Here is a 27,952-nt window from a genome sequence, read left to right on the forward strand (position 1 = left end):
TCATGTACAAGGGCTGGTCAGGAATGTGGACTTTTGCAGTCTATGACAATTATCCCATCCCCATGCTACTGGGGGAAGACTTGGCCAACCGTGTGAAGCTAGCCAAGAGGGTGGGAATGGTCACCCGCAGCCAGGCTAAGCAAGCTTTCACACCCATCCCTGTTCCTGAGCCGTCCACAAGGGCCCCGTCTGTGTTACCAGAGACCCAGACAGAGGTGGTGGAACCGGATCCCCTGCCAACGACTGCAACAGCCGTGGTGGATCCAATCCCAGAGACCCAGCCAAAGCCAGTCCCAGAACCAGAACTGGCAACAAACCCAGCACCAGAACCATTGCCAGCACTGAGTCAAGCGCTTGCAAACCCGTCTGCAACTCCAACACCAGAGGGCACCAGCCTGAACTGGCAGAAGCAGCAGATAACCCTACCCAAGAGGCTCAGCCAGAGCCTGAAATACCACATAGTGCACCAGCGGAGACCGGTTCACAGTCAACGGAAACAGCCCCAGCACCTGCATCACTTCCAGAGGGACCAAGACCAAGTCCACAATCCAAGGAGGAACTGATGTCTCCAGCATCAAGGGAACAGTTCCAGGCCGAGCAGGAAACAGATGACAGCCTTCAGAAAGCTTGGGCGGCACGGAGCACACCACCTCCTCTCAGCTCTTCTAACCGATCCTGGTTTGTTGTAGAACAAGGACTTTTATACAAGGAGACTCTTTCTGGTGGGCACCAGGAAGACTGGCATCTTCAAAGACAGTTGATAGTTCTAACTAGGTACCGGGTAAAGCTCTTGAGCTTAGCCCATGATCATCCTGTGACGTTGTGCAGTCTATCTGGTTTTATAAAAACTTGATAATAAGTCAATATAATGTAACTGGGATAGTTTTAGAGAAAATACGGTAATAAGTGAATGTAAGTAACTGGGATATGCTTCATGCAAAAGGTCTCTTGTAAGGTATCATTACAAAGCTTATAATCTACTGAGTATGATCATCTGATTTGTATAAATGTACCACTCTTGTATCTAAAACTAGAAATATAAAATGTAACTCTGAGGGCCTATTGTAATTGTGTAAAGTGTGGACCATTAATGATGGTTTGGAATCTTGATGACTCCCATTGTCTGCAGATGGCTGTAGTTACCTGTGAGTCTTCCTGTATGTGTGTGTGCTGGCAAGTGAGTAATGAAGTCTTGCAGGGACATGTGATCATGTCACCTGAACTGGAATCCATCTTTAACCTGGTGCTTTTCCAGTGAGGGGGGGTGGAAAACCAGAGAGACAAAGAGTTCCCGCCTTATGCAAAAGATATATAAAGGGGGGAAGAGAACAGAGAGAGGGAGAGAAGCCATCATGAAGAATCCCCTAGCTACCACCTGAGCTGCAACAAGAGCTGTACCAGGGGAAAGAATTGTGCCCAGGCCTGGAAGGTGTCCAGTCTGAGAAAAACTTACTGAAACTTCTCTGAGGGTGAGATTATCTGTATTTAGTTTGATTAGACATAGATTTGCGCATTTTATTTTATTTTGCTTGGTGACTTACTTTGTTCTGTCTCTTACTACTTTGAACCACTTAAATCCTACTGTCTGTATTTAATAACATCACTTTTTATTTAGTATTTACTCAGAGTATGTATTAATACCTGGGGGAGCAAACAACTGTGCATATCTCTCTATCAGTGTTATAGAGGGCGAACAATTTCTGAGTTTGCCCTGCATAAGCTTTATGCAGGGTAAAACGGATTTATCTGGGTTTAGACCCCATTGGGAGTTGGGCATCTGAGTGCTAAAGACAAGCACGCTACTGTGAGCTGTTTTCGGGTAAACTTGCAGCTTTGGGACAAGTGATTCAGACCCTGGGTCTGTGTCTGGGGCCAGACGGGAGTGTCTGGCTCAGCAAGACAGGGTGCTGGAGTCCCGAGCTGGCAGGTAAAACAGAAGCAGGGGTAGTCTTTGCACATCGGGTGGCAGCTCCCAAGGGGGTTTCTGTGATTCAACCCGTCACACATCCCAGTGGCCATTTTGCGGTGAACAGAACCAAAGACCTGTTGGGGAAGTCTTTCCACTGGGAGGGAATGGGCAAGGACGTTGCTAATTATGTCCGGTCTTGTGAGGTGTGCCAATGAGTGGGAAAGCCCCAAGACCAGGTCAAAGCCCCGCTCCAGCCACTTGCCATAATTGAGGTCCCATTTCAGCGAGTAGCTGTCGATATTCTGGGTCCTTTCCCAAAGAAGACACCCAGAGGAAAGCTGTACATACTGACTTTCATGCATTTTGCTACCCGATGGCGGGAAGCAGTAGCTCTAAGCAACACCAGGGCTAAAAGTGTGTACCAGGTATTAGCATACATTTTTGCCAGGGTAGGTTGGCCCTCTGACATCCTTACAGATTTGGGAACTAATTTCCTGGCAGGGACCATGAAAACCCTGTTGGAAGCTCATGGGGCGAATCACTTGGTTGCCACTCCTTACCGCCACCAAACCAATGGCCTTGTGGAGAGGTTTAATGGAACTTTGGGGGCCATGATACGTAAATTCGTAAATGAACACTCCAATGATTGGGACCTAGTGTTGCAGCAGTTGCTTTTTGCCTACAGGGCTGTACCACATCCCAGTTTAGGGTTTTCACCATTTGAACTTGTGTATGGCTGTGAGGTTAAGGGGCCATTACAGTTGGTGAAGCAGCAATGGGAGGGGTTTACGCCTTCTCCAGGAACTAACATTCTAGACTTTGTAAGCAACCTACAAAGCACCCACCGACACTCTTTAGCCCTTGCTAAAGAAAACCTAAAGGATGCTCAGGAAGAGCAAAAGGCCTGGTATGATAAACATTCCAGAGAACGGTCCTTCAAAGTAGGAGACCAAGTCATGGTCTTAAAGGCGCTCCAGGCCCATAAAATGGAAGCGTCGTGGGAAGGACCATTCACGGTCCAGGAGCGCCTAGGAGCTGTTAACTATCTCGTAGCATCCCCCACCTCCAACATAAAGCCTAAGGTATACCATGTTAATTCTGTTAAGCACTTTTATTCCAGAGAATTAAACGTTTCCCAGTTTACAGCCCAGGGAACAGATGATGCTGAGTGGCCTGAAGGTGTCTACTATGAAGGAAAAAGTGACGGTGGCGTGCAAGAGGTGAACCTCTCCGCGACCCTTGGACGTCTGCAGCGGCAGCAGATCAAGGAGCTGTGCACTAGCTTTGTGCCAATGTTCTCAGCCACCCCAGGATGGACCGAACGGGCATACCACTCCATTGACACAGGTAATGCTCACCCAATTAGAACCCCACCCTACCGGCAGTCACCTCATGCCCAAACTGCTATAAAATGGGAGATCCAGGACATGCTACAGATGGGTATAATCCACCCCTCTAAGAGTGCATGGGCATCTCCAGTGGTTATAGTTCCCAAACCAGATGAGGAAATACGCTTTTGCGTGGACTTCTGTAAGCTAAATGCTGTAACTCATCCTGACAACTATCCAATGCCACGCACAGATGAGCTATTGGAGAAATTGGAACATGCCCAGTTCATCTCTACCTTAGACTTAACCAAGGGGTACTGGCAAGTACCACTAGATGAACCCGCCAAGGAAAGTTAGCCTTCCTCACCCAGGCAGGGGTGTATGAATTTAATGTGCTCCCTTTTGGGCTGTGAAATGCACCTACCATCTTACAAAGACTTGTAGATGGTCTCCTAGCAGGATTGGGAGAATCTGCAGTTGCCTACCTCGATGATGTGGCCATTATTTCTGATTCATGGGCAGAACACCTGGAGCACCTGGAAAAAGTCTTCGAGCGCATCAGCCAGGCAGGACTAACTGTTAAGGCTAAAAAGTTTCAAATAGGCCTAAACAGAATGACTTACCTTGGACAGCAGGTGGGTCAATGAACTATAAACCCCTTACAGGCCAAAGTGAATGCTATCGAAAAGTGGCCTGTCCCAAAGTCAAAGAAACAGGTTAATCCTTCTTAGGGTTGGCCGGATATTATAGGCGATTTGTACCACACTACAGCCAAATCACCGCCCAGCTGACAGACCTAACCAAAAAGAAACAGCCAAATGCAGTTCAGTGGACTGATGAGTGTCAGAAGGCCTTTAACCAGCTTAAAGCAACACTCATGTCTGACCCTGTGCAAAGGGCCCCAGACTTTGACAAACCGTTCCTAGTAACCACAGATGGGTCTGAGGGTGGGGTGGGAGCAGTTTTAATGCAGGAAGGACCGGATCAAGAATTCCATTCTGTCGTGTTTCTCAGCAAGAAACTGTCTGAGAGGGAAAGCCACTGGTCAATCAGCGAAAAGGAATGCTACGCCATTGTGTACGCGCTGGAAAAGCTACGCACATACGTTTGGGGGTGACGTTTCCCACTACAAACCGACCATGCTGCGCTACAGTGGCTTCATATGTTGTATGTAAGTACCTCTAAGACGGGTCTGTCAGCAGCTGGGGTCTCTGCTGTCACCACCTCATGCAGCATTTCAAGGACCGCCAAGGGGAATAACAAAAAGCTTCTTCGGTTTAGCTCTCCAAGATTTTGATTTTGAAATACAACACATTTCAGGAGCTTCTAACAGTGTGGCCTATGCACTCTCCTGTGAAAGTTTCCCAGAATCAACTGGTTAAAAATTGTTCTTGGAATGTGGGACATATTGTTAGTTTTTATATAATCAGTAGTATGTCTAAAGGTGCATGTGTCTTATTAACTCTGTTTTCTTCTAGAGCTCCAGGAAGAAATCACAGCCAGTGTGGAACCGGCTGTCCAACAATATCTGTGATTTGGGGGGCATTTCATAACTAAAAGGGAAGGGTAACAGCCCTCCTTTGTTCCATACTATAATCCCTCCTGGCCAGACACACCAAAATCCTTTTACCTGTAAAGGGTTAAGAAGCTCAGGTAACCTGGCTGACACCTGACCCAAAGGACTAATAAGGGGACAAGATACTTTCAAATCTTGGTGGGGCGGGGGGGTGGAAGGCTTTTGTTTGTGCTCTTTGTTTTGGGGGTTGTTCACTCTTGGGACTAAGAGGGACCAGACATCAATCCATGCTCTCCAAATCTTTCTGAACAAGTCTCTCATATTTCAAACTTGTAAGTAACAGCCAGGCAAGGCGTGTTAGTTTTATCTTTTTTTTCTCAACTTGAAAATGTACCTTTTGCTAGGGTGTTTACCTCTGTTTGCTGTAACTTTGAACCTAATGCTAGAGATGGTTCCTCTGGGCTCTTTAAGTTTGATTACCCTGTAAAGTTATTTTCCACCTTGATTTTACAGAGATGATTTTTACCTTTCTTTCTTTAATTAAAAGCCTTCTTTTTAAGAACCTGATTGATTCTTCCTTGTTTTAACATCCAAGGGGATTGATCTGGACTCACCAGGAATTGGTCGGGGGAAAGGAAGGGGGGGGATGATTAATTCCTCCTTGTTTTAATATCCAAGGGGTTTTGGATCAGTGTTCACCAGGGAATTGGTGGAGGAATCTCTCAAGGCTACCCAGAGAAGGGAGTTAGCACATTGGGATGGTGGCAGCAAAAGCAGATCTAGGCTGGTAGAGAAGCTTAGAGGTTTTCATGCAGGTCCCTACATCTGTACCCTAAAGTTCAGAGTGGGGAAGGAACCTTGACAGGTATGTTTCTTTTTTGCGGCTTCCTCTAAAATATCAAATCTTGGCCTGTTTGGCCTATGGATCTCCAATCTATAAGGATACTGTTCTGCTTTGACATGTGGGAGTGGGAGGAACGGAAGGTGTTTAAACAGTGTTTTTGATTCTGTTTCTTCCCATTTGTCTGAATTATCCATGACATTCATACTGCATCTCATCAAGTGGGAGGGATAGCTCAGTGGTTTGAGCATTGGCCTGCTAAACCCAGGGTTGTGAGTTCAATCCTTGAGGGGGCCACTTGGGAATCTGGGGCAAAATCAGTACTTGGTCCTGCTAGTGAAGGCAGGGGGCTGGACTCGATGACCTTTCGAGGTCCCTTCCAGTTCTAGGAGATAGGATATCTCTAAAAAAAAAAAAGTCCCAATCATTACAGGAGTGGCTCTGCTTGCACTGACCAGAGAATGTTTGGATTCTGATATCAGCCCAGTTCTGCAACCTGACAGAAATCAGATGTTGTCCCCAGTGTACATAGAATTCATCTTTGCAGCCAAACTAGTCTAACATTGTCAAGGCTGCTTCCCCACTTTGAACTTTAGGGTACAAATGTGGGGGCCTGCATGAAAACTTCTAAGCATAACTACCAGCTTAGATCTGGTCCGCTGCCACCATCCCAAAGCTAATTCCCTTCCCTGGGTAGCCTTGAGAGACATTCACCAATTCCCTGGTGAATACAGATCCAAACCCCTTGGATCTTAAAACAAGGAAAAATCAATCCGGTTCTTAAAAAGAAGGCTTTTAATTAAAGAAAAAGGTAAAAATCATCTCTGTGAAATCAGGATGGAAAATAACTTTACAGGGTAATCAAACTTAAAGAGCTCAGAGGACCCCCCTCTAGTCTTAGGTTCAAAGTACAGCAAACAAAGATAAACACTCTAGTAAAAGGTACATTTACCAGTTAAGAAAACAAAGATAAAAACTAACACGCCTTGCCTGGCTGTTTACTTACAAGTTTGAAATATGAGAGACTTGTTTAGAAAGATGTGGAGAACCTGGATTGATGTCTGGTCCCTCTCAGTCCCAAGAGCGAACAACCCCCCAAACAAAGAGCACAAACAAAAACCTTCCCCTCCCCCCAAGATTTGAAAGTATCTTGTCCCCTTATTGGTCCTTTGGGTCAAGTGTCAGCCAGGTTACCCAAGCTTCTTAACCCTTTACAGGAGCTTCTTAACCCTTTACAAGTAAAAGGATTTTGGAGTCTCTGTCCAGGAGGGGTTTTATAGTACTGTACGCAGGAGAGCTGTTACCCTTCCCTTTATAGTTATGACAAACATGCATTTTGTTAATTGGAACTGGAGCAGCACGACAAAGAAAACAAATTCCTCGTTTTCCAGCTTTGTGGGTGAGAGAATTATAAATGAAGATTATAATGCTGGACACTGATGGCCTTAAACCAGCTGCCTCAGGAATCTGCCAAGAACTTTGCTGAAAATATGTTCCTCATCTTAGCAACAGAGCTCAGACTTATCACACATCTTTCTAGCTTTATTTGAATGAAGCTCCTTCTGATCTGACAGCTCAGCCATTGTCAGTTTCATCCAGAACAATTTACAAACTTGGAGCTTAATCCTGTAAACCCTTAATCATTTGATCAATCTCATTGAGGACAATGGGACTATTTGCATGTCTATGAACCACTTTTCTGATAAGAGTCTGTTCTGTTCCTATAAAAGAAGTTGAATCTCCCGTTGAAATTCAATGTTTGGGTACAATACCATAATACAGTTTAGGATACTGTTCTACTTAAGATTTGTCTTTTAATAAATCATACATATGCTGAAATGGTTCCTCACCCAACTCTCATGTTCCATATAAACGGAATGAAATACTACATATTTGAGGGGAAAGTCATCAGTTAAGCATGTTGATATTTGTATATACAAACACCCATTTCATCAGTGTATTGGAAAATATAGCTGAACTTAATTTTCTATGAAATTTGAAGAAAGTTTAACAGCCCCAATTGTTTTCTGTGTTCATCAGTGTGTACCAGAAAAAATTACATGCCTTCTAAGAGAAAAGAATCAGTCCACACTTATAGAAAAAAAATTCCTTTCACGTAGTGTTCAGAAGAGTGCTACAAGACACATTCATAACCTCATGAGCAGACGGTGTAGAGGATACCCTCCCACATTATGACCAGCAAAATAGCATGACATACAGGAGGGCAATCAAAATCAGCCTGGCAGAATGTGCATGAGAACTGTCTCTGGACAGATAAGCAATTAATCAAATCACATACTCTGATCTCTTGGGGCCAAATCCTGTTCCCATTGAAATCAAAAGGAGTTTTGCTATTGAGTTCATTGGGAACAGGCTTTGACATTTGGAGAGGAAAGAACAAAACCACTCAAGCAAGGGCCATGTTGCTTATACCACAGGTATCAAAGGTTGCTGATTCACATGAGAAAGTCAGCAGACATCTGATCTTTGTCCATTGCAAGGGAGAAATCAGCAATCAATGAGGCTAGAACAGTCTCTGTAGCATATCCAACTCATAAGTCCATCTGCAAAGGATCAAGGAAATATGAATGTAAGCAGGGGAATGGTCCCGCTATTGTGGGGGACTTTCCTGGCTTCTGCACTACCCCGGTGTAATGGGCTAGCGGAAGGATCTGAGTTCTCACTCCCACTTCCTTTACCCAGAGGCCTCCCTGCCCTTGAGGATTCCCCTTCCACTCTCCTGTCTGGCAGAGTCCTCGTAACCCCAACAAGATTTGGCCCAGGATTCCTGGGGGGCTTGACCCCCACCTAGGACAGAGGCTAGGGTGTCCCCACTCCAGGGTGCTCTCTCTGCACTGGACACTTTCCTGACCCACTGATCACTACATACAATTTAAAGCAAATACAAGTTATTTAATCAACAATTAATTTAAAAAAGAATAAGGAAAAATGGGAAAGGCTAAATGAAAACACATCACCCGCTCTGAGGCAGGGAACATCACAAACAGTGTCTCTAGAATGTCAGGGCAGTTTACAGTCTGTTCCTTGTAGTCCCAGACCTCCTTCCCAGGCCCTGGCTGTGCTACAGGGATGCTGAGGATTGGACACTTGCTCCGGTGGTGACCACACACCTCTGGGCTCTGGGTGATGGGACCCTTCTTCCCAGCATCAGCCCCCCCGTTGCGTGGGGGTGTGTTTCTACACTGGGGCCTTTGCCCAGGGTCCCTCCCTTGGCTGGCCCCAGTTGCTCACCACACCCAGCTCCAGACTGCTCCAGCTCCACCCCAGCTTCACTGTTCTAGCTCTGGCTCCACTCTGCTTCAGCACTGATGCTGCTGCTCTGCCTCCAGCCCCTGGGCTGCTTCTCTGGCCCCTTTGGCTCTGTGGCTGCAGCTTTGCTCCCAGCACAGGATCTGCTCTCCCTGGGCTGCGTCTCTGGCTCTGTGGCTGCAGCCCTGCTCCCAGCACAGGGTCTGCTCTGTGGGCTGCCTCCGTGACTCTGCTCCCAGCTCTGACCTGCTTCCTGGGCTGCTTTTCTGGCCCCTCTGGCTGGCATGGCTCTGTTCCCTAGTTCAGCTCGAGCCCCTGCTCTCTCTTTAACTGGGCCCCACTCTGTCTGCCCCAGGCAATTCCAGCTCACACAGAGGATGGGACCCATCTTGGCCTCCTGACTCCCTGATTAGCCTGCCTGCCCTGTCAATCAGGCTGACCTGGAGCATTGGCCTCTCCCCATTCTTTTAGTACTGGGAGCTATCCAATCAAAACACCCCCACTGAATGTTAGTAAAGGGACAACAGTCCCCATACATGAAGGCTTCAGATTTCCTTAAAGTCCTCGGTCCCTTGGTTAGAATGCTCCCATTAGTATATGTTCAAAGTCCAGAGGCCTGAGCAAGAAAGAGGCTGGAGCAGGAAAGAGGCAAAATTGAGATGTTTCTAGCCCAGGGCCTTTTAGCTTCTGCCAAGTGCCAAGTAAAGGGAAATCTGTTCTCACTGTGAAAGATGGTGTTTGGAGTCACATAGACAAGTTACATGTCCATCACCCCCACCCATATTCTAGTTTGAACATTCAGAAGAAATCCATTAAGTGTAGACAGGTCTTTTCCAGGGTCCACTGTGAGCTAAGGTTCCTTAATGGGCCATTCAACTTAACTCGTCCCTTCATGTGTTTGCTAAACACCTTGTGGGCATTACCACAGGAGCAAACATGTAGTAATTATCCCATCTCCTAGAACTGGAAGGGACCTTGAAAGGTCATTGAGTCCAGCCCCCTGCCTTCACTAGCAGGACCAAGTACTGATTTTGCCCCAGATCCCCAAGTGGTCCCCTCAAGAATTGAACTCACAACCCTGGCTTTAGCAGGCCAATGCTCAAACCACTGAGCTATCCCTCCCCACCCAAGCATAGCTATTATTCATAACTTCAGATACCAAGATGATCCATGCATAGAAATAGCATAATCATAAGTACCAGCTATTTTGCGTACATGACTATTCCCAAAAGAGATTCTGAAAAATCACACCACGTATTGGAGACCCTTTGTGCCAGCACCATTTCCCACTGGAGTTTTGTTCTGTTATGTAACAACAGAGATGGAGCCAGTGACATGACTCTGTTTAGCCTAAAAGGGCAAGGTTAATTTTTTAGCTGTGCAGATGTGACTGCACCTTTAGTCAGTGAGGGCATACTGGCACACATTCAGGTTAATGGGCTTTAGTGTTTCTTTGCAGTTAACAGTTTAATGTTCACAAAACCTGGTATGTTCTGAAGTGGTTTAAAGCATAAAACAGGTCTTTAGGTTTGCAAATCTGTGAACCTTTGCCTCTTTGAGATTTTATTATTTATTTATTTATTTATTTTATTTTGCTGGTCATAATGTGGGAGGGTATCCTCTACACCCTCTGCTCATGAGGTTATGAATGTGTCTTTTAGCACTCTTCTGAACACCAGTTGAAAGGAATTATTTTTCAGTTAAGTGTGGACTGATTCTTTTCTCTTAGAAGGCATGTAATTTTTTCAGGTACACACTGATGAACACAGAAAACAATTGGGGCTGTTAAACTTTCTTCAAATTTCATAGAAAATTAAGTTCAGCTATATTTTCCAGTACAGTAACTCCTCACTTAAAGTCGTCTGCTTAACGTTGTTTCTTTGTTATGTTGCTGATCAATTAGGGAACATACTCGTTTAAAGTTGTGTAATGTTCCACTCTTACGTTGTTTGGCTGCCTGCTTTCTCCACAGCTGGCAGCCTCCCTATGCCCCCCCCACAGTGCCTCCTGCTCGCCGGCAGATCCCGCGGATCAGCACCTTCCCCATCCTCCCCCCGCCTCTTCCCGCGTCAATCAGCTGGTTTGCAGTGTTTTCTAGGCAGGAGGGAGGGGGGAGGAGTGAGGACTTGGCGTGCAGGCTCTCCCTCCCTCCCCTACCTCCCGAACGCCGCAAGCCAGCTGATGCCCCAGGCAGGGGGGGGAGGGGAAGGAGCCTGTGCCAAGTCCTCGCTCCTCCCCCCTCCCTCCTAAATGCTGCAAGCCAGCTGATTGTCCCGGGCAGGAGGGAGGGGGAGGAGCGAGGACTTGGCGCGCCTCCCCCCTCCCTTCCCTGCCTCCTGCCGGCAGCAGTCAGCTGGCTTGGGGTGTTTTGGAGGTAGGGGGAGGGGGGAGGAGCAAGGACTCAGCACGCAGGCTCCCCCTCTCTGTCCTGCCTCCCGAATGAGCATGGCAAGCCAGCTGATTGCCCCGGGCAGGAGGGAGGGGGGAGGAGCAAGGACTCGGTGCGCAGGCTACCCCTCACTCCCATGCCTCCAGAATGTGGCAATCAGCTGGTTTGTGGCATTTAGAAGGAAGGAGCCAGGACGCAGCGTGAAGTAAAAGGGGAGGAGGTGGGGGGGAGAAGAGGTGAGTCAAGGGTTGGGCTTGGGGGAAGGGGTGGAGTGGGCAGGCTGAGGGTTGAGCCCCCGGTCCCTGGTGCTTGCAGAGTAGGGGAAGCTGTCCTGGAGTCTAACCCCCCATATTTACATTAATTCATATGGGGAAAGTGGATTCGCTTAACATCGTTTCACTTAAAGTCACATTTTTCAGGAACATAACTTCAATGTTGAGCGAGGAGTTACTGTACAGTGATGAAATGGGTGTTTGTATATACAAATATCAACATGCTTAACTGCTCACTTTCCACACCAAATATGTAGTATTTCAGTCTGTTTATATGGAATATGGGAGTTGGGTGAGGAGCCATTTCAGCATGTGTATGACTTTTAAAAAATAAATTTTAAGTAGAACAGTATCCTAAACTGTATTATGGTATTGTACCCAAACATTGCATTTCAATGGGAGATTCAACTTCCTTTATAGGAACAGAACAGACTCCTGAAACTCTTATCACAAAAGTGGTCCATACACATTCAAATACCCCCATTGTCTTCAATGGGATCGATCAAATGATTAAGGGTTTACAGGATTAGGTTCCAAGTTTGTAAATTGTTCTGGATGAAACTGACAATGCCTGAGCTGTTAGATCAGAAGGAGCATTATTTGAATAAAGGTGGGCAGATGAGTGATAAGTCTTAGGCCCATTGCTAAGATGAGGAACATATTTTCAGCAAACTTCTTGGCAGATTCCTGAGGCAGCTGGTTTAAGGCCGCCAGTGTCTGGCATTATAATCTTCACTTATAGTTCTCTCACCCACAAAGCTGGAAAATGAGGAATTTGTTTTCTTTGTTGTGCTGCTCCAGTTCCAGTAAAAAAAAAAATGCATGTTAGAGTAGTTTGGCTGCAAAGATGAATTCTATGTACAGGCTGCAGAACTGGGCTGAAATCAGAATCCAAACATCCTCTGCTCAGTGCAAGCAGAGGCATTCATCTAATGATCTGGACTTGATGTGATGCAGTATGAATGTCATGGATAATTCAGACAAATGGGGAGAAAAAAAATAAAAAACACTGTTAAAACACCTTCTGTTCCCCCCCCCCCCTTGCGGACTCCTGACCAACTTAACAGCACAATATATATGCAAACAAATTTAAACAATGCCTTTGTTTATGTTTGTTAGCATATGTATTGTGCTGTTAAAGCCATATAAAGAATTAATGCCCTCCCTAGCAGCGTTCTAGCCCCAAGTCTTTCCGGTACCCCATAATCGCTATATATCTCTTGCCGGTACTGCGTACTGAAGGGTACCGCCCTACTTGCACTACTCGTTAAAATAGATATAACATGGGCTTAGGTAGGGCCTGAAGCGAAGCCTGGTTTCGTCCCAGATCGTGTTTTCCTGAGCTTAATTGGGCTTTGTGTCCTGCTCTTACACAGTGTCTCTCAACCTTTCCAGACTACTGTACCCCTTTCAGGAGTCTAATTTGTCTTGCATGCTCCCCAAGTTTCACCTCACTTAAAATTATTTGCTCACAAAATCAGACATAAAAATACAAAAATCTCACAGCACACTACTACTGAAAAATTGATGACTTTCTCATTTTTACATATAATTATGAAATAAATCAATTGGAATATAAATATTGTACTTACATTTCAGTGTATAGTCTATAGAGCAGTATACACAAGTCATTGTCTGTATGAAATTTTAGTTTGTACAAACTTTCCTAGTGCTTTTTCTGTAGGCTGTTGTAAAATTAGGCAAATCTCTGGAAGACCTCTGTGTATCCCTAGGTTACACGTACCCCTATTTGAGAACCACTGCTCCTACAGAGTCATAGAGTCATTGTGGAAAAGTGGAGATGAGGAGACCTTTTAAAACCTGGGACCCCAGTCTTTTTAGGGCCTATATTAGCTTCTACAGGGGGTACCACTGGTCTGGTGGAAGACTTGAACTTGTGGCTGCTTAAACCTCAGAGAATGGCAGTCAATTGTGCTCAGTAAGAGGGTGAAGGTGAAATGGACTCAGCTGGAATGCTGAGCATTCATTCATTGTAGGATGAAATACTTCTAGACACACACATATACACGCACACACACGCACACACATATATGATAACTACGTGAGTAGCAGAGGGTAGGGGTGGGGAAGGGGTAGCTATACTTTATAATGGGCACTAGGGGCAGCAGAGGGCGAGGAGAGGAGGGGGAGTCCATACTCTATAATGGGCACTAGCAGCAGCAGAATGTGGGGGTGGGATGGGGCGGCTATACTGTATAATGGGCACTAAAGGCCCATTTAGTAAAGGGTGGGGGTGGGGAAGTGGCAGCTATACTTTATAATGGCCACTAGTAGGCAGCAGAGGGTGGGGAAGTGGTCACTATACTGTATAAAGGGCACTACATCCATGGGCAGAAGCCGTTCAGCGGTGGCTGGCCTCCCCCACAGCAAGGCACTCCTCCTCCTCCTTCTCTGCCTTCTCACAGACCCGGCTGGGGCTCTCGGCTCTGGCAGCCTTCCCTGCACTTTGTGCCTGCAGGGATGGGTATCATTGGCCCCGCGGCCATGCAGGGAATACTTAGCAGCTTTGCTGTCTCAGCCCCACTCGCTCCCTCCCAGGACAGCTGGGTGCAGAAGGTTCCATGCACGGCCAATGGGCTAGTGACACCATCCCTGCAGGCACAAGGTGCGGGGAAGGCAGCACTAACGTCGACTGTTGCTGATATAGTTTTTTGTTAGTTTCAGAGTGTCACCTGATATCGATGTTTACCAACGTCTATCAATGGAAATCGAATCCTGCCGAGCTGAGCTATAAGTTTCAAAGAAGGCTAAAGGCATTAGCTGTCCAAATCCCATTGGAATCAAAGGGCCCCATCCTTGAAGTCAATTGAAATGTTATCTCAGACAGGCTCAGACAGAACAGAAATATTCCTGGGGTGTAAAAATAACCTTGTGCATAACTCTGTGCAGGATCAGGGCCTTAACCAGCAGTTAATAAGGATTAGTAAATCGGTCTAATAAAAGATATGACCTCACCCCCCTTGTCTCTCTGAGGATCAGCAACGACAAGTGAGACAGTTAGGGCAGTCTAGACAGCCACCAACAGGGAAAGAATTAATATTATTTTAATCAAAGATAAAGAAGAAAATGTAGAGCTGGTAAAAACTTTGGATTGGCATTTTTGATGGAAAATGTGTCAATCAAGATCAAAATGTTCCCTGGGAACATATTAATTTATAGAACATGTTGTTCAGGAAGTTATTGTATAAAGCAGTGGTTCCCAAACTTTTCGGCATCATTCACCCTTTTTAATTTTCGAGAAACCCTCATGCCCCCTGTTGCGGATTGTGGGGGAGTTAGGGCCCTGCACCCCTCTTCCCGAGATTCACTGCGACTCTCAACCAGCCAGTAAAGCAGAAGGTTTATTTAAGGACAGGAACACAGTCTCAAGCAGAGCGTGTAGGTACGACCAGACCCCCTCAATTAGGTCCCTCTGGGAGGTTCAGGGAGCTTAGACCCCAGCTTGGGGTTCCCTGCGTTACACCACCCAGCCCCAACCGAAAAACTAAACTCAAAACTCCTCCCGCTGCTCCTCTCCTTTGTTCAGTCTCCCGGGCAGAAGGTGTTAATTCTCCCCACCCCCGTTCCTGGCTCAGGTTACAGCTCAGGTAGCTTCCTTCAAGGGAAGTCCCACATCTCCACTGCAACCCCCCTGCAACATTCCCAGGTCAAATCTGCCCTGCTCCCTGCTTCGTCACACCCCCCACCTCTCCTTTACCATCATCCAATCCCCCATGATCCTAGTCCCCTGACTGCCCCCTCCTGGGACCACGTACCCCTAACCATCCCCCCAAGGACCCCACCCCCTATCCAATCCCCCCTGCTCCTTGGCCCCTGACCGCCCCCTCCTGGGACCCCACCTCCATCCAACCCCCCCCCCGCTCCCTGTCTCCTGACTGCTCTCCCAGAACCTCTGCCCCATCTAACCGCTCCTTGTCCCCTGACTGCCCCACAGGACCTCCTGCCCCTTATCCAACCTGCCCTCCCCCCGCTCCCCACCCCCTTACCAGGCCGCTCAGAGCAGCAGGACTGCCTTATTGGAAAGCCTGGGAGGTGGGCAGCTGCAAGCTTCGCTGCCCGCATGGCGGCATGGCTGCGGGGGAGAGGGGACAGAAAGGGAGGGGCCAGACGCTAGCCTCCCCGGCCAGGAGCTCAAGGGCAGGGCAGCCTCGCGTCCCCCTTGGAATTTCTTCACACCCCCTCCAGGGGGGCGTGCCCCCCAGTTTGGGAACCAATTGTATAGAACTTTGTGAAACAATATAAAATGAAATGAAATAATATAAAAATAATGTAATAGAAATAAATGTAAATAGCTATAAAATACAATGTAATATAAAATAAAAAATATCCTAGAAATACAATTAAAATAGATAAATATTTTTTTAAAAAGTGAAAATTGGAATAAACACCAACATTTAAAATCACAGAATTGAAGATTAAATGGATTTTCGGGTTCTATATCCCTCTCACAATATGAAAATAGCACATTTCTTACAAATTTCAAACTTCATACAGAATTTCTTTCTTGCAACAGAGAATCAATTTCTAGCTAACATGGTGGTTTCCAGATGGAGATGTTTTGCTTGTTCCTTTTTAATGAAGATCGTATTTCTAAAAGTATATTGTCCTACTGCAGGAAAGTGAAATCTTTGCCCAGGGAAGGAGAGGTATTTGTCTGATGATTAAAAACTTTCAAATGGCTGAGTTAGACGGCCCATTTTCAATGCAATTCACTTGGAGTTGGCTGTCCCCACACTGTGAATCCCTCCCATAGTTCCTCGGTTTGTTTCTTTGTTGACGCTTCCTCTAAAATATCAAATCTTGGCCTGTTTGGCCTAAGGATCTCCAATCTACAAACAACACTGTTCTGCTTTCATACACCAGGTAATGAAACATGTGATTATTTGAAGCAACACTTTTTTGTACTGTTGTACCTATGCCCCATCACGTTAGTGTTAGAGTGCTTGGTGCCATCTGTCAAGTTACTACACATGTTTCCAGAGAGATTAATGTTTTGTTGAACATGCAGCCTGCTCAGATATGAAATCTGCCTCAGGAATCATGAGATGGCATATCCCCTCCCCTGGCCTCCATTCTCCACTCACCCATCATTCCAGTAGCCAGCAGAAGGGGACAATGAAAACAGTGCTGATGTTTTATTGAGTTAATGCTGTTTTTCATTTATGTTTAAGTTAATTTATTTCATGTATACAAACCCCATGGCAAATCCAGAACAGGTAAATCAAATGTCTAACACAGAATTCGTCCTCCTGGGATTCGGGGATCTCCCAGAACTTCAGATCCTTCTATTCCTGCTGTTCCTAGTGAACTACATTGCGACCATGGTCGGGAACATCCTCATCATGGTGCTAGTTGTGGCTGATCAGCGTCTGCACACTCCCATGTACTTCTTCCTGGGGAACTTGTCCTGCTTGGAGACCTGCTACACCTCCCCCATTCTGCCCAGGCTGCTGGCCAGTCTCCTGACTGGGGACAGGACTATTTCATTCAATGGATGTGTCACACAATATTATTTCTTTGGTTCTCTGCTTGCTACAGAATGCCTTCTCTTGTCAGTGATGTCTTATGATCGGTATTTAGCCATATGCAATCCACTGCACTATCCAGCCCGTATGAGTGTCAGGTCTTGCCTACAGCTTGCAGGTGGCTCTTGGATAGGTGGCTTCCTACTTAGTAGCATAACAACGCTGTCGATATCACAGTTAGCGTTCTGTGGCCCCAATGCTATTGACCATTTTTTTGGTGATCTCATCCCCCTTGTAAAACTCTCCTGCAATGACCCTCACCTGATGGAAATGTTGGCTTTCACACTAAGCTTGCTTTTCTCAGTGGTCCCATTCCTACTTACCTTGATGTCCTACATCTGTATCATTGCCACCATCCTGAAAATCCTGTCCACCACCGGGAGGCAAAACGCCTTTTCCACCTGCTCCACCCACCTCATCGTGTTGAGCATTTATTATGGAACTCTGCTGATTGTCTATATGTTCCCAACCACCGACATCCTGAGCGACTTTAAGAAAGTTTTTTCTGTCGTCTACACAGTCCTGACTCCCCTGGTCAATCCCCTCATCTACAGCCTGAGAAACAAAGAGGTCCAGGAGGCCCTAATGAAAGCTTGCAGGAAATTCATGTTTCGACCATTCTAACAGATCAATTTCCTTGTGTTAAGCTAGATATAACATGAGCTGGGGTAGGGCCCGAAGCGAAGTCCCAGGTCGTGTTTCCCTGCTCTTACAGAGTCACAGCTGTGGGCATAAGTGGAGATGGACCTCCTAAAACCTGTAACCCCATTGTTATTAGGACCTGTATCAGAGTCAACATGTGGGTACCCATCAGCTGGTGGGAGACTGGAACTTGTGGCTGCTCAAATTTCAGAGAATGAGGGGAGATTGTGCTGAGTGAGAGGGTTCAGGCGAAGTGGACTCAGCTGGAACACTGGGCATCTATTCCATGTAGGGTGAGACACTTCTAGATATACACACACCCCTGAAAAATCAGAAGCCTGCATTCTAAAAATACAGGGTTGCAATGTCAGCATGGAACTCCAATGTTAGAAAATTGAATAATTAACTTTCTTTTCATACACTGTATTTTATCCCCAGGATCCCTTCAAAGGAGCAGAAAACCCAAAGGAAACCCTCTGACCTGGGCCCCGGAACACAGGACGTTAGCACAGAACTCATTATTTGCCTGTTTTCAGCCATGATTTTGGGTCAGTTGTTTCCAGATACTTGGGATCCCAGTGGGATTTTCAAAAGTATCTGGGCACCTGACCTGCTGGATGGGGCCCTGAAGGAGAGTCAGGCAGGGGATTGCCCACCTTCTCCAGGCTTGTGCGTCGTTCTGGGGCTTCGGCGTCCAGATACCCAGTGTGGGCCTGCAGAGGACATGTTCGGTGGCATCTCTGGCCCTTTTGATGCAAACACTTATGTGCCTACAGGGTTTGCCATCAACCAAGCTTGGTTTTGTGAATCCCGGGGGTCCAGAATCTGGGATTCAGATTTCCAAAGTGGAGGCTTTATGTATACAATCCAAGCTCCAGGTCCCTATCCTCATGTTATAGCTGGGGAAACTAAGGCAGGAAGATGTAAATTTACCTCCCCAGAATCATTCAGCAGTCTAGTGGCAGGGACAGTCATAGAAACCAACTATCCAGAGTCCAAGTCCAGTGGTCTGTCTGCTCCACCATATCCAGTTGTAATTAACAATGGGACCTAAGGGTATTAAGTGTGCAACTCCCATTCACTGTCTATAGGATTTGGATACTTAACATCAGCCTCTTATGGGAAAATCCAGCCTGTACATCTACAGCCAAACCATTGTCCTGAGAATTCCTTCTACTCCCAGGGGATGTTTTCCACCAGTTCCTTCTCTTGTTTTACCTTTTTCTAGCAGACCCTAATAACTGTGGGCCTTGCACCAAAAGCATCGTGCAATAAAATAAATAAACTGAGTCCTCTTTCTGTCATCTCTGTTGTCAGACCTCCCCTTATCTGTCACCTTCGTGTCTGATGTGTGGAATAAATGTGCAATGCTTGTCTACACATAGAAGTTGGACCACTTTACTTATATCTGTCTATCCCTGCCTGTGACAGGGCCGTATGCCCTTGGGCTGGAGAGCCAGGGGCCAAGCCAGCCCTGGTTAGAGAAGGGTCCCCAGCTGACGGGAATCAGGCCATTTCCAATAAAGGGCTGAAGGAGGCCAGAGAAAGATGCAAACTCAGGAGGCTGGAGTGAGACTTCAGGGAGTGAGAGAGGCTCCTGCAGGGTTTAATATTCCTTAAAGTGATGAAGAGTCAGTCAATTTGGAATTAAAAATTTAAGCTGCAGTCTGAGAAGATTCAGCTCTCTCCTGGTATTCTAGCCAATGTGCAGATTACACATGTTTCCCTTGAAGAGTTAAGCAATGGGATTTCATCCCTATCGGCATGGACTGTGCGTGAGCCGCTCCTTGGGGGAGGCTAGCCCCATGCCCCGCCCCCTCTCCTGAGGCCCTGCCTGCCTCTGCCTGAGGCCCTGCCCCCCTCCGCCTCTTACACAACCACTTCCGGACCACCCCCACCTTGCTGGAGTCCTGAGCCCCTCTCTCCCCTTCGCAGGTGCTGGCCCCGCAGCCCCAGCCCTGGGCTGACCTGCCCCAGAGCCACAGCCTCCCCTCCTCGCACGAGCACCAGGCATTGTAACCCCAGCACCCACAGCCCTGTAAGGCCAGGCAGTGTGGCCCCAGTGCCCAGGGGCCCCCAGAGTTGGGCAGCTCCAGGTGTCTCAAGTCCCGGCCACAGGCTCTAGCCCCAGCCCTAGCCCCCTTCCTGGAAGAGGAGCAGCCTGCCAAGGCTGGGGCCAAGAGGAAAGCAGCAACCAGGAGGGGGTCTCGGTGCGGAGCATGGGCGGGGCCATGCTTGGCTGTTTGGGCAGGCTTAGCCTCCCCCAGCCTATGATACATGCCACCCAGGCCTGACAGCAATGTTTTTTTTTGCCAGAGATCAATTAAAAAAACAAAGAAGGAAACAAACCCTTTTTTCCAAAATACAATTATGAGAGGCACAAATGTTCAACATTTGGACATTATGAGCAACAAAGTTTGACACAAAATTTTTCACACTGGGATAAATAGGAATGAGAACTTTCTGCATAGATAGGAGATTACTGGGAATTATAACAGTCTCCTGGTTGGTTTTGCATTCAGAAATAAGTGGCTATTTGTATCCTACTGTAAATGTTGGAAGAAACCTTTCCTTCAGGGCAAGAAGTGACAGTAGGTCAAAAACTTCATGCTGAAAAAGGACAGTGTTGGAATCAAGTTGTAGAATATATTGCAATGCACACACCTGAAATGATTTATTTACTGGCCCATGAATCAGATAGAATCATAGAATCATAGAATATCAGGGTTGGAAGGGACCTCAGGAGGTCATCTAGTGCAACCCCCTGCTCAAAGCAGGACCAATTCCCAAGTAAATCATCCCAGCCAGGGCTTTGTCAAGCCGGGCCTTAAAAACCTCCAAGGAAGGAGACTCCACCACCTCCCTAGGTAACGCATTCCAGTGCTTCACCACCCTCCTAGTGAAATAGTGTTTCCTAATATCCAACCTAGACCTCCCCCACTGCAACTTGAGACCATTGTTCCTTGTTCTGTCATCTGCCACCGTTGAGAACAGCCGAGTTCCATCCTCTTTGGAACCCCCCTTCAGGTAGTTGTAGGCTGCTATCAAATCCCCCCTCATTCTTCTCTTCTGCAGACTAAACAATCCCAGTTCCCTCAGCCTCTCCTCATAAGTCATGTGCTCCAGTCCCCTAATCATTTTTGTTGCCCTCTGCTGGACTCTTTCCAATTTTTCCACATCCTTTTTGTAGTGTGGGGCCCAAAACTGGACACAGTACTCCAGATAGTGTGAATGGAGAACACTGTCCTTTACGGGATGGAATCAGTGCTATTCTTTGGTGCACAATATCTCTAATAGACCAACTAGACACTTACAATTCTGGAACAAGATTACATTTTTGTATAATTGCTGTAGTACTGAAGAAGCATGAGACACTGAAACTTTTCTGGGATGTGGGAAAAAATTCTTTGTATGTTATAATCTCAGGTCTCTTACTTCCATGTTATCTTGGTATGGGCCTTTCCAAGAACCCTAAGGGAGTTAGTTGACAAATTCTCAAAGCAATCTCATGGGAGTTGGGTCTTTATTGCGTACATTACCCCTCTTTGAAGATCCCAACCTAAATGTGTAAAGCACCCTGTTGCACCTGCATTTTATCTGAGCAACAGGCTGCACTTCCTCGTTTCAGAAATGACTGACCAGGAAGCATTGAGCTAAGGGTAACATTTTCAAAAACACTTAAGCAAATTTCAAAAGTGATACAGGAGGCTAAATTCCATTGTCTTTCAATGATATTTTGGTTGCTAAGCCTTAGCAACTGAGAAAGTTTCAAAAATGGGACTTAGGCTTCTAAATCACTTAGACTCTTCTAAAAATGTTACCTGAACTAATTCAGTGAGCTCATTGGATGAGGATTGAGTATATGTGTGCTTGCTACGGAGGGCAACATTGGAGAAAATGTAAGATTAGCTAACTCTGCTGACATTTTCAAACCTTTCTAAAGGAATTCGACAGGAACTCAGAGTCTAAATCACTAAGGCAGCTGTAAAATCTAGAATTAGTATGTTATTTCTCGACAATCACCTTAGCATTCATGCAATAAAGAGAGAGATTTGTTTCAGGATTAGAAGTTTCTTCCCTCTGCAGGACTCTCCCTTTGAGAGTAGAAGTTTGACACTGGTTTAGTTTTAGAAAATGTCAGTAAATACCAACTTCCCCTTGCCTGTTGCATTCCCCACAGCACACATGCCTCCGGAGACCGCCTCTTCCCGCAGAAGGATATATAATGAATCAGAAAAGATGTTCTCCATTTGACAGAGAGTATGAGGCACAGGAACACAATACCATATTTGGAACGGAGCCTCAGTAGCTTTTCTAAGTTGTCATTCCAGTTACTGGGCACCTGGAAGTAGGTGAATGCAGTGGGGAGAGAAAGTGGACTATATAACCTGGATCCTGGCCCTTGAAATGCTGCATGAGGAGGTGACAACAGAGACTCCAGCTGCTCACAGATCCGGCTTAGAGGTAAATCAACCTTTTCCTCTCTGATCCTTGAATCTTGAGGAGTCTGAAGCAGTGTAGGTCTGTTCAGTAACTAATCCCATGGGAATCTAAGTGGAACTGGGCACTGATCTCTCTCAAACTCCCAACCCAAAGCAAAATGACTCAATTTAGGAATAGGAAAGACCTGTCAAATCATGTCTATCCTAGTTCTTTAACTGGCCGCCATCACCCTGATATCGGGGCACCTCACTGCCTTGAATATATCTATCCTCCCACCACCCCTATGTGATGCAATTACCCCTGCTTTACAGATGGGACCTGGCACACCTGGGGTAGATTTTTGGAAGTTTTGGGGCACCTCAAGACTCAGACCTCCAAGTGGGATTGGAAATCGATGGGTGTTAGGTACAGCCCCTCGTGAGGCACCCGTGTGTGTTGTTAGGTACCTACCAGCCTTTGGAAATCTGCCCTGAAAGTCACACAAAGACCTGGTGATAAAGCAGGGAAATTAACCAACAACTGCCGACTCCTCAAACATGGGAGCCAGCACTTCAAACACGGGAGCAGGCTTCATTCCTCTCTAACCTCCTCTCCTGACCCCTACAGGGTTGTGCCCTCACTGGCAGCTTCTCCCTCACAGGGCACTGAGTGAACTGCCGTGGGTAAAGCAGAGCTGCTTTTTGCTGCTGTGCTTGGATCAGACGCTGGCTATAAGTGGACTCGGCACAAATTGGTTTTGTTTCTGCGCTTAGAGGGTTAACATTGGCATTATTTTATCTTTAAGATTCCCCCCCCCCCCCCAGTTTTTAACTATTAAATTTTCCAGTAGCTCAGCAGGGGTTAAGATGCTTGTCAGGGCGAGGGCAGCACTGCCAGTGAGGTGTGGGGGGTTCTCGACCGGCTGAGGGATCCAAGACACCAGGGAGCAAGGGGCAGGAAAGGTGGCTGCTCTGGCCCAGTGGAGCAGAGATCCATGGCCAGGGCTGGGAGCAGGAAGAGGATGGTGGGGAGCCTCCGGCCATGGGAGTGTTCACCTCATTGTTGAACTGCCCCGTCGATAGGCAGTAACCAATCGGCAGCGGGATGGCCTCCCCCACAGCCAGGGACTCACCCACCTCCTCACAGCCCGGGCCTGCCAGGACTGCAGACTTCCCTGCACCTTGTGCCTTCAGGGATGGGGGTCGCCAGCATGCAGCCGTGCAGGGATCCCTGTCCCAGCTATGCTTATTCACTCCCAGGATAGCTGGGTGCAGAGGGCTCCCAGCCAGGCTGTGAGGCCGGTGACACCATCCCTGCAGGTGCAAGGTGCAGGGAGAGACCACACTAATTCCCACTGTTACTGATAGTTTATATTGATTGGTTTGGTTGTATCAGCTGATATAGACCTTTACCAACGTCTGTCGATGGAAATCTAATCCAACCGAGCTGTATGTTTAAAGAAAGCTCAAGGTGTTCGCTGTTCAAACCACATTGGAATCAAAGAGGCCCCATCCTTGAAGTCAGTAGAACTTTTATCTGAGGTGTAAGTGGAGAAGTCTCGGACAGAACAGAATTATTCCCGGGGTTTAAAATTAACATTGTGCATAACTCTGTGCAGTATCAGGGCTTTACTGAGCAGGTAATACAGCTTAGTAAATCCATCCAGGGAAAGATATGACCTCACTCACCCTCTCTCTTTAAGGATCAGTGATGGGTAGAGAGAGAGTAGTGGCAGACTAGAGAGAGAGGATTAGTGTTACCTTTAACCAAAGATAAAGAAGAAAACGTAGAGCTGGTAAAAATTTCTGATTGGCATTTTTGATGAAAATATGTTTTGTTGATAGAGATCAAAATATTCCAGGGGAAAAAATCAATTTCTACGCAATTTCGTTTACGAAAAGGGTTATTGTATAGAGCTTTATGAAATAAAATAACATAAACTGAATAGAAATAAATGCAAATAACTATAAAACACAATGAAATATAAAATAAAAATATACTAGTAATAAAATTAAAAATTGGAAAATACATTTTAAAAGTAAAATGGGAATGAAATCCAACATTTGAAATCATGGAATTGCTGAAGAAATGGAAATTCAGGTTCTACACAACTCTCATAATATGAAAATTGCACATTTTTTACAAATTTCAAATTTTATCCAGATTTTTTTCTGGGAAGAGAGGATCAATTTCCAGCTAACATGGTGGTTTCTAGCAGGAGTTTTTTTGGTTTTGGTTTTTAATGAATATCACTTCTCTATGTGTAGAGTATATGACTGCAGGAAAATGAAGTATTGTCCTAGGGAAGTAGAGGCATTTGTCTGATGATAAAAACTTTCAAATGGCTCTAATACAGCTAGGTGGCCCATCTCCACTGCAATTCACTTGGAGTTGTCTGCCCACACACTGCAAATCCCAGTCTTAGTTGTTTTTTTGTTTGTTTCTCTGTTGTGGCTTCCTCTAAAATATCAAATCCTGGCTCATTTTGCCTATGGATCTCCAATCTATAAAGAACATTGCCCTGCTCTGATACACCAAGTAGAGAAACATGTGACTATTTGAAGCAACACACTTTTGTACTGTTTTACCTAAGCCCCATCACCTTAATATTTGAGTGCTTGGTGCCATCTGTCAAGTTACTACACATGTTTCCAGAGAGATTAATGTTTTGTTGAACCTGAAGTCTGCTTAGATATGAAATCTGCCCCAGGGATCATAAGATGTCATTTCCCCTCCCCTGGCCTCCATTCTCCATTCACCCATCCTTCCAATAACCAGCAGAGGGGGGCAATGAAAACGGTGCTGACATTTTATTGAGTGAGTTTTCTTCATTTATATGGCAGAGTTCATTTCTTTGCCATAGACAAACCCCATAGGAAAACCAGAGCAGGGAAACCAAACGTCCATCACAGAATTCATCCTCCTGGGATTCGGGGACCTCCCTGAACTGCAGATCCCTCTCATTCTGCTGCTCCTAGTGATCTACATCGCAACTGTGGCTGGGAACGTCCTCATCATTGTGCTAGTTGTGGCTGATCGGCACCTTCACAGCCCCATGTACTTCTTCCTGGGGAACTTGTCCTGCTTAGAGACCTGCTACACCTCCTCCATCCTGCCCAGGATGCTGGCCAGTCCCCTCACTGGGGACAGGACTATTTCATTTAGTGGCTGCCTCACACAATATTATTTCTTTGGTTCTCTGGTTGCTACAGAATGCCTTCTCCTGTCGGTGATGTCTTACGATCGGTATTTAGCGATTTGCAATCCACTGCACTATCCAGCCCGTATGAGTAGCAGGGCCTGCCTCCAGCTTGCAGGTGGCTCTTGGATAGGTGGCTTCCTATGTAGTAGCATATCAACATTGTCGATATCTCAGTTAACATTCTGTGGCCCCAACGTTATTGATCATTTCTTTTGCGATTTTATCCCCCTTCTAAAACTCTCCTGCAATGACCCTCACCTGATGGAAATAGTGACTTTCACACTCACCTTGCTTTTCTCACTGGTCCCATTCATGCTAACCTTGATGTCCTACATCTGCATTATCGCCACCATCCTGAGAATCCCGTCCACCACTGGGAGGCAAAAGGCATTTTCCACCTGCTCCTCCCACCTCATTGTGGTGAGCATTTATTATTCAACTCTGCTGATTGTCTATATGTTCCCAACCACTGACATCCTGAGCGACTTCAAGAAAGTTCTGTCTGTCATCTACACAGTCCTGACTCCCCTGGTCAATCCCCTCATCTACAGTCTGAGAAACAAAGAGGTACATGAGGCCTTAAGGAAAGCTTGCAGGAAATTCATGTTTGGACCATGCTAACCGATCAATTTCCTTGGGTTAAAATAGATATAACATGGGCTGCGGTATAGACTGAAACAAAGCCTTCTGTAGTCCCAGGTTGTGTTTCCCTGAGCTTCATTGGGTTTCATGTCCTGTAGTTACAGATTCAAAGCTGTAGGAGAAAGTGGAGAATTTGTTAGTCTCTAAGGTGCCACAAGTACTCCTGTTCTTTTTGCGGATACAGACTAACACGGCTGCTACTCTGAAACCTTTCATCTGTGAATCCAGCCTTTTTAGCACCCATATAAGATGCCCCACGTGCTGATCTGATAGTGCTTCTGGAGGTATTGTTCAGTCCCACATCTGAAAGGAAATAAGCGATCTATTGGTAAATTGTGTCCACACAAGAGGGTGTAGCGGTATAACTATTTCCATAACACATTCGCACCACTAACCAGGATAGTTATCCTGGTGCAAAATCTGGGTGGAGACCTCATGAGAGTTCCTGTGAAAAATAAAAAATAAATAAAATAGTCTGTACGTCACTGGCTTTGAAACAAACTCTGATAATCCAAGGGAAATGTGTTTTACCTTAAAAGAATCATAGAAGAGTAGGACTGGAGGGGGCCTCAGCTGGTCCTGATTGCCAACCTGATTGCCTTCTATGATGAGATAACTGGCTCTGTGGATATGGGGAAAGCAGTGGACATGATATATCTTGATTTTAGCAGAGCTTTTGATATGGTCTCCCCCAGTATTCTTGCCAGCAAGTTTAAAAAAGTATGGATTGGATGAATGGACTATAAGGTGGATAGAAAGATGGCTAGATTGTCGGGCTCAATGGGTAGTGATCAACGGCTTGATGTCTAGCTGGCAGCCGATATTATGCAAAGTGCCCCAAGAGTCGGTCCTGGGGCCGATTTTGTTCAACGTCTTTATTAATTATCTGGATGATGGGATAGATTTCACCCTCAGCAAGTTCTTGAATGACACTAAGCTGGGGGGAGAGGTAGATATGCTGGAGGATAGGGATAGGATCCAGAGTGACCTAGACAAATTGGAGGATTGGGCCAAAAGAAATCTGATGAGGTTCAACAAGGACAAGTGCAGAGTCCTGCACTTAGGAAGGAAGAATCCCATGCCGCGCTACAGGCTGGGGACCAACTGGCTAAGTGGCAGTTCTGCAGAAAAAGACCTGGGGATTACAGTGGATGAGAAGCTGGATATGAGTCAGCAGTGTGCCCTTGTTACCAAAAAGGCTAACAGCATATTGGGCTGCATTAGTAGGAGCATTGCCAGCAGATCGAGGGAAGTGATTATTCCCCTCTATTCCACAATGGTGAGGCCACATCTAGAGTATTGCAACCAGTTTTGCGTCCACTACAGAAAGGTTGTGATCAAATTGGAGACAGTCCAGTGGAGGACAACAAAAATGATTACAGGACTGGGGCACATGACTTATGAGGAGAGGCTGAGGGAACTGGGATTGTTTAGTCTGCAGAAGAGAAGAGTGGGGAGGATATGAAAGCAGCCTTCAATTACCTGAAGAGGGGTTCCAAAGAGGATAGAGCTTGTCTCTTCTCAGTGGTGGCAGATGACAGAACAAGGAGCAATGGTCTCAAGTTGCAGTGGGGGAGGTCTAGGTTGGATATTAAGAAGTACTATTTCACTAGGAGGGTGGTGAAGCAGTGGAATGGGTTACCTAGGGATGTGGTGGAATTTCCATCCTTAGAGGTTTTTAAGGCCCAGCTTGATAAAGCCTTGGCTGGGATTATTTAGTTGGTGTTGATCCTGCTTTGAGCAGGGGGTTGGATCAGATGACCTCCTGAGGTCTCTTCCAACCCTAATCTTCTATGATTCTATGATCTAGTGCAGTCCTCTAAACTCAAGGCAGGACTATGTCATTACCAGACCATTCCTCACAAGCATTTGAGCTGTTTTTAAAAACCTCCAATGATGCAGGTCCCACAATTTCATTCCTAATGTCCAGTCTACAGTGCCTTGCTCCACTTTAATCCCATTGCTTTTTGTCC

The 27,952-nt window shown here is 46.2% G+C and overlaps 1 protein-coding gene and 1 pseudogene across 1 annotated transcript; both read left to right on the forward strand.

Moving 5' to 3' along the window:
• The first annotated feature begins 16,744 nt into the window (after positions 1 to 16,744).
• On the forward strand, positions 16,745 to 17,657 carry LOC101945175 (olfactory receptor 5AP2-like; annotated as a pseudogene).
• Positions 17,658 to 22,069: 4,412 nt separating this feature from the next.
• Positions 22,070 to 25,958, forward strand: LOC101945447 (olfactory receptor 6B1-like). The gene is made up of 2 exons (XM_065565227.1): positions 22,070 to 22,177; positions 24,999 to 25,958. Exons 1-2 carry the CDS (start codon positions 22,070 to 22,072, stop codon positions 25,956 to 25,958), a joined length of 1,068 nt encoding a protein of 355 aa, XP_065421299.1.
• The last annotated feature ends 1,994 nt before the right edge of the window (positions 25,959 to 27,952 follow it).

Source organism: Chrysemys picta, chromosome 13 (genome assembly GCF_011386835.1).
Source record: "Chrysemys picta bellii isolate R12L10 chromosome 13, ASM1138683v2, whole genome shotgun sequence".
NCBI classification, from domain to species: domain Eukaryota; kingdom Metazoa; phylum Chordata; order Testudines; family Emydidae; genus Chrysemys; species Chrysemys picta.

What these genes read in the sequence shown, in the direction of transcription:
- LOC101945447 (XM_065565227.1), top strand. Translation starts at nt 22,070, where the DNA reads ATGCAGTGGGGAGAGAAAGTGGACTATATAACCTGGATCCTGGCCCTT. An exon ending in CTCACAGATCCGGCTTAGAG is followed by an intron (nt 22,178 to 24,998) that starts GTAAATCAACCT and finishes TCTTTGCCATAG; the next exon opens with ACAAACCCCATAGGAAAACC.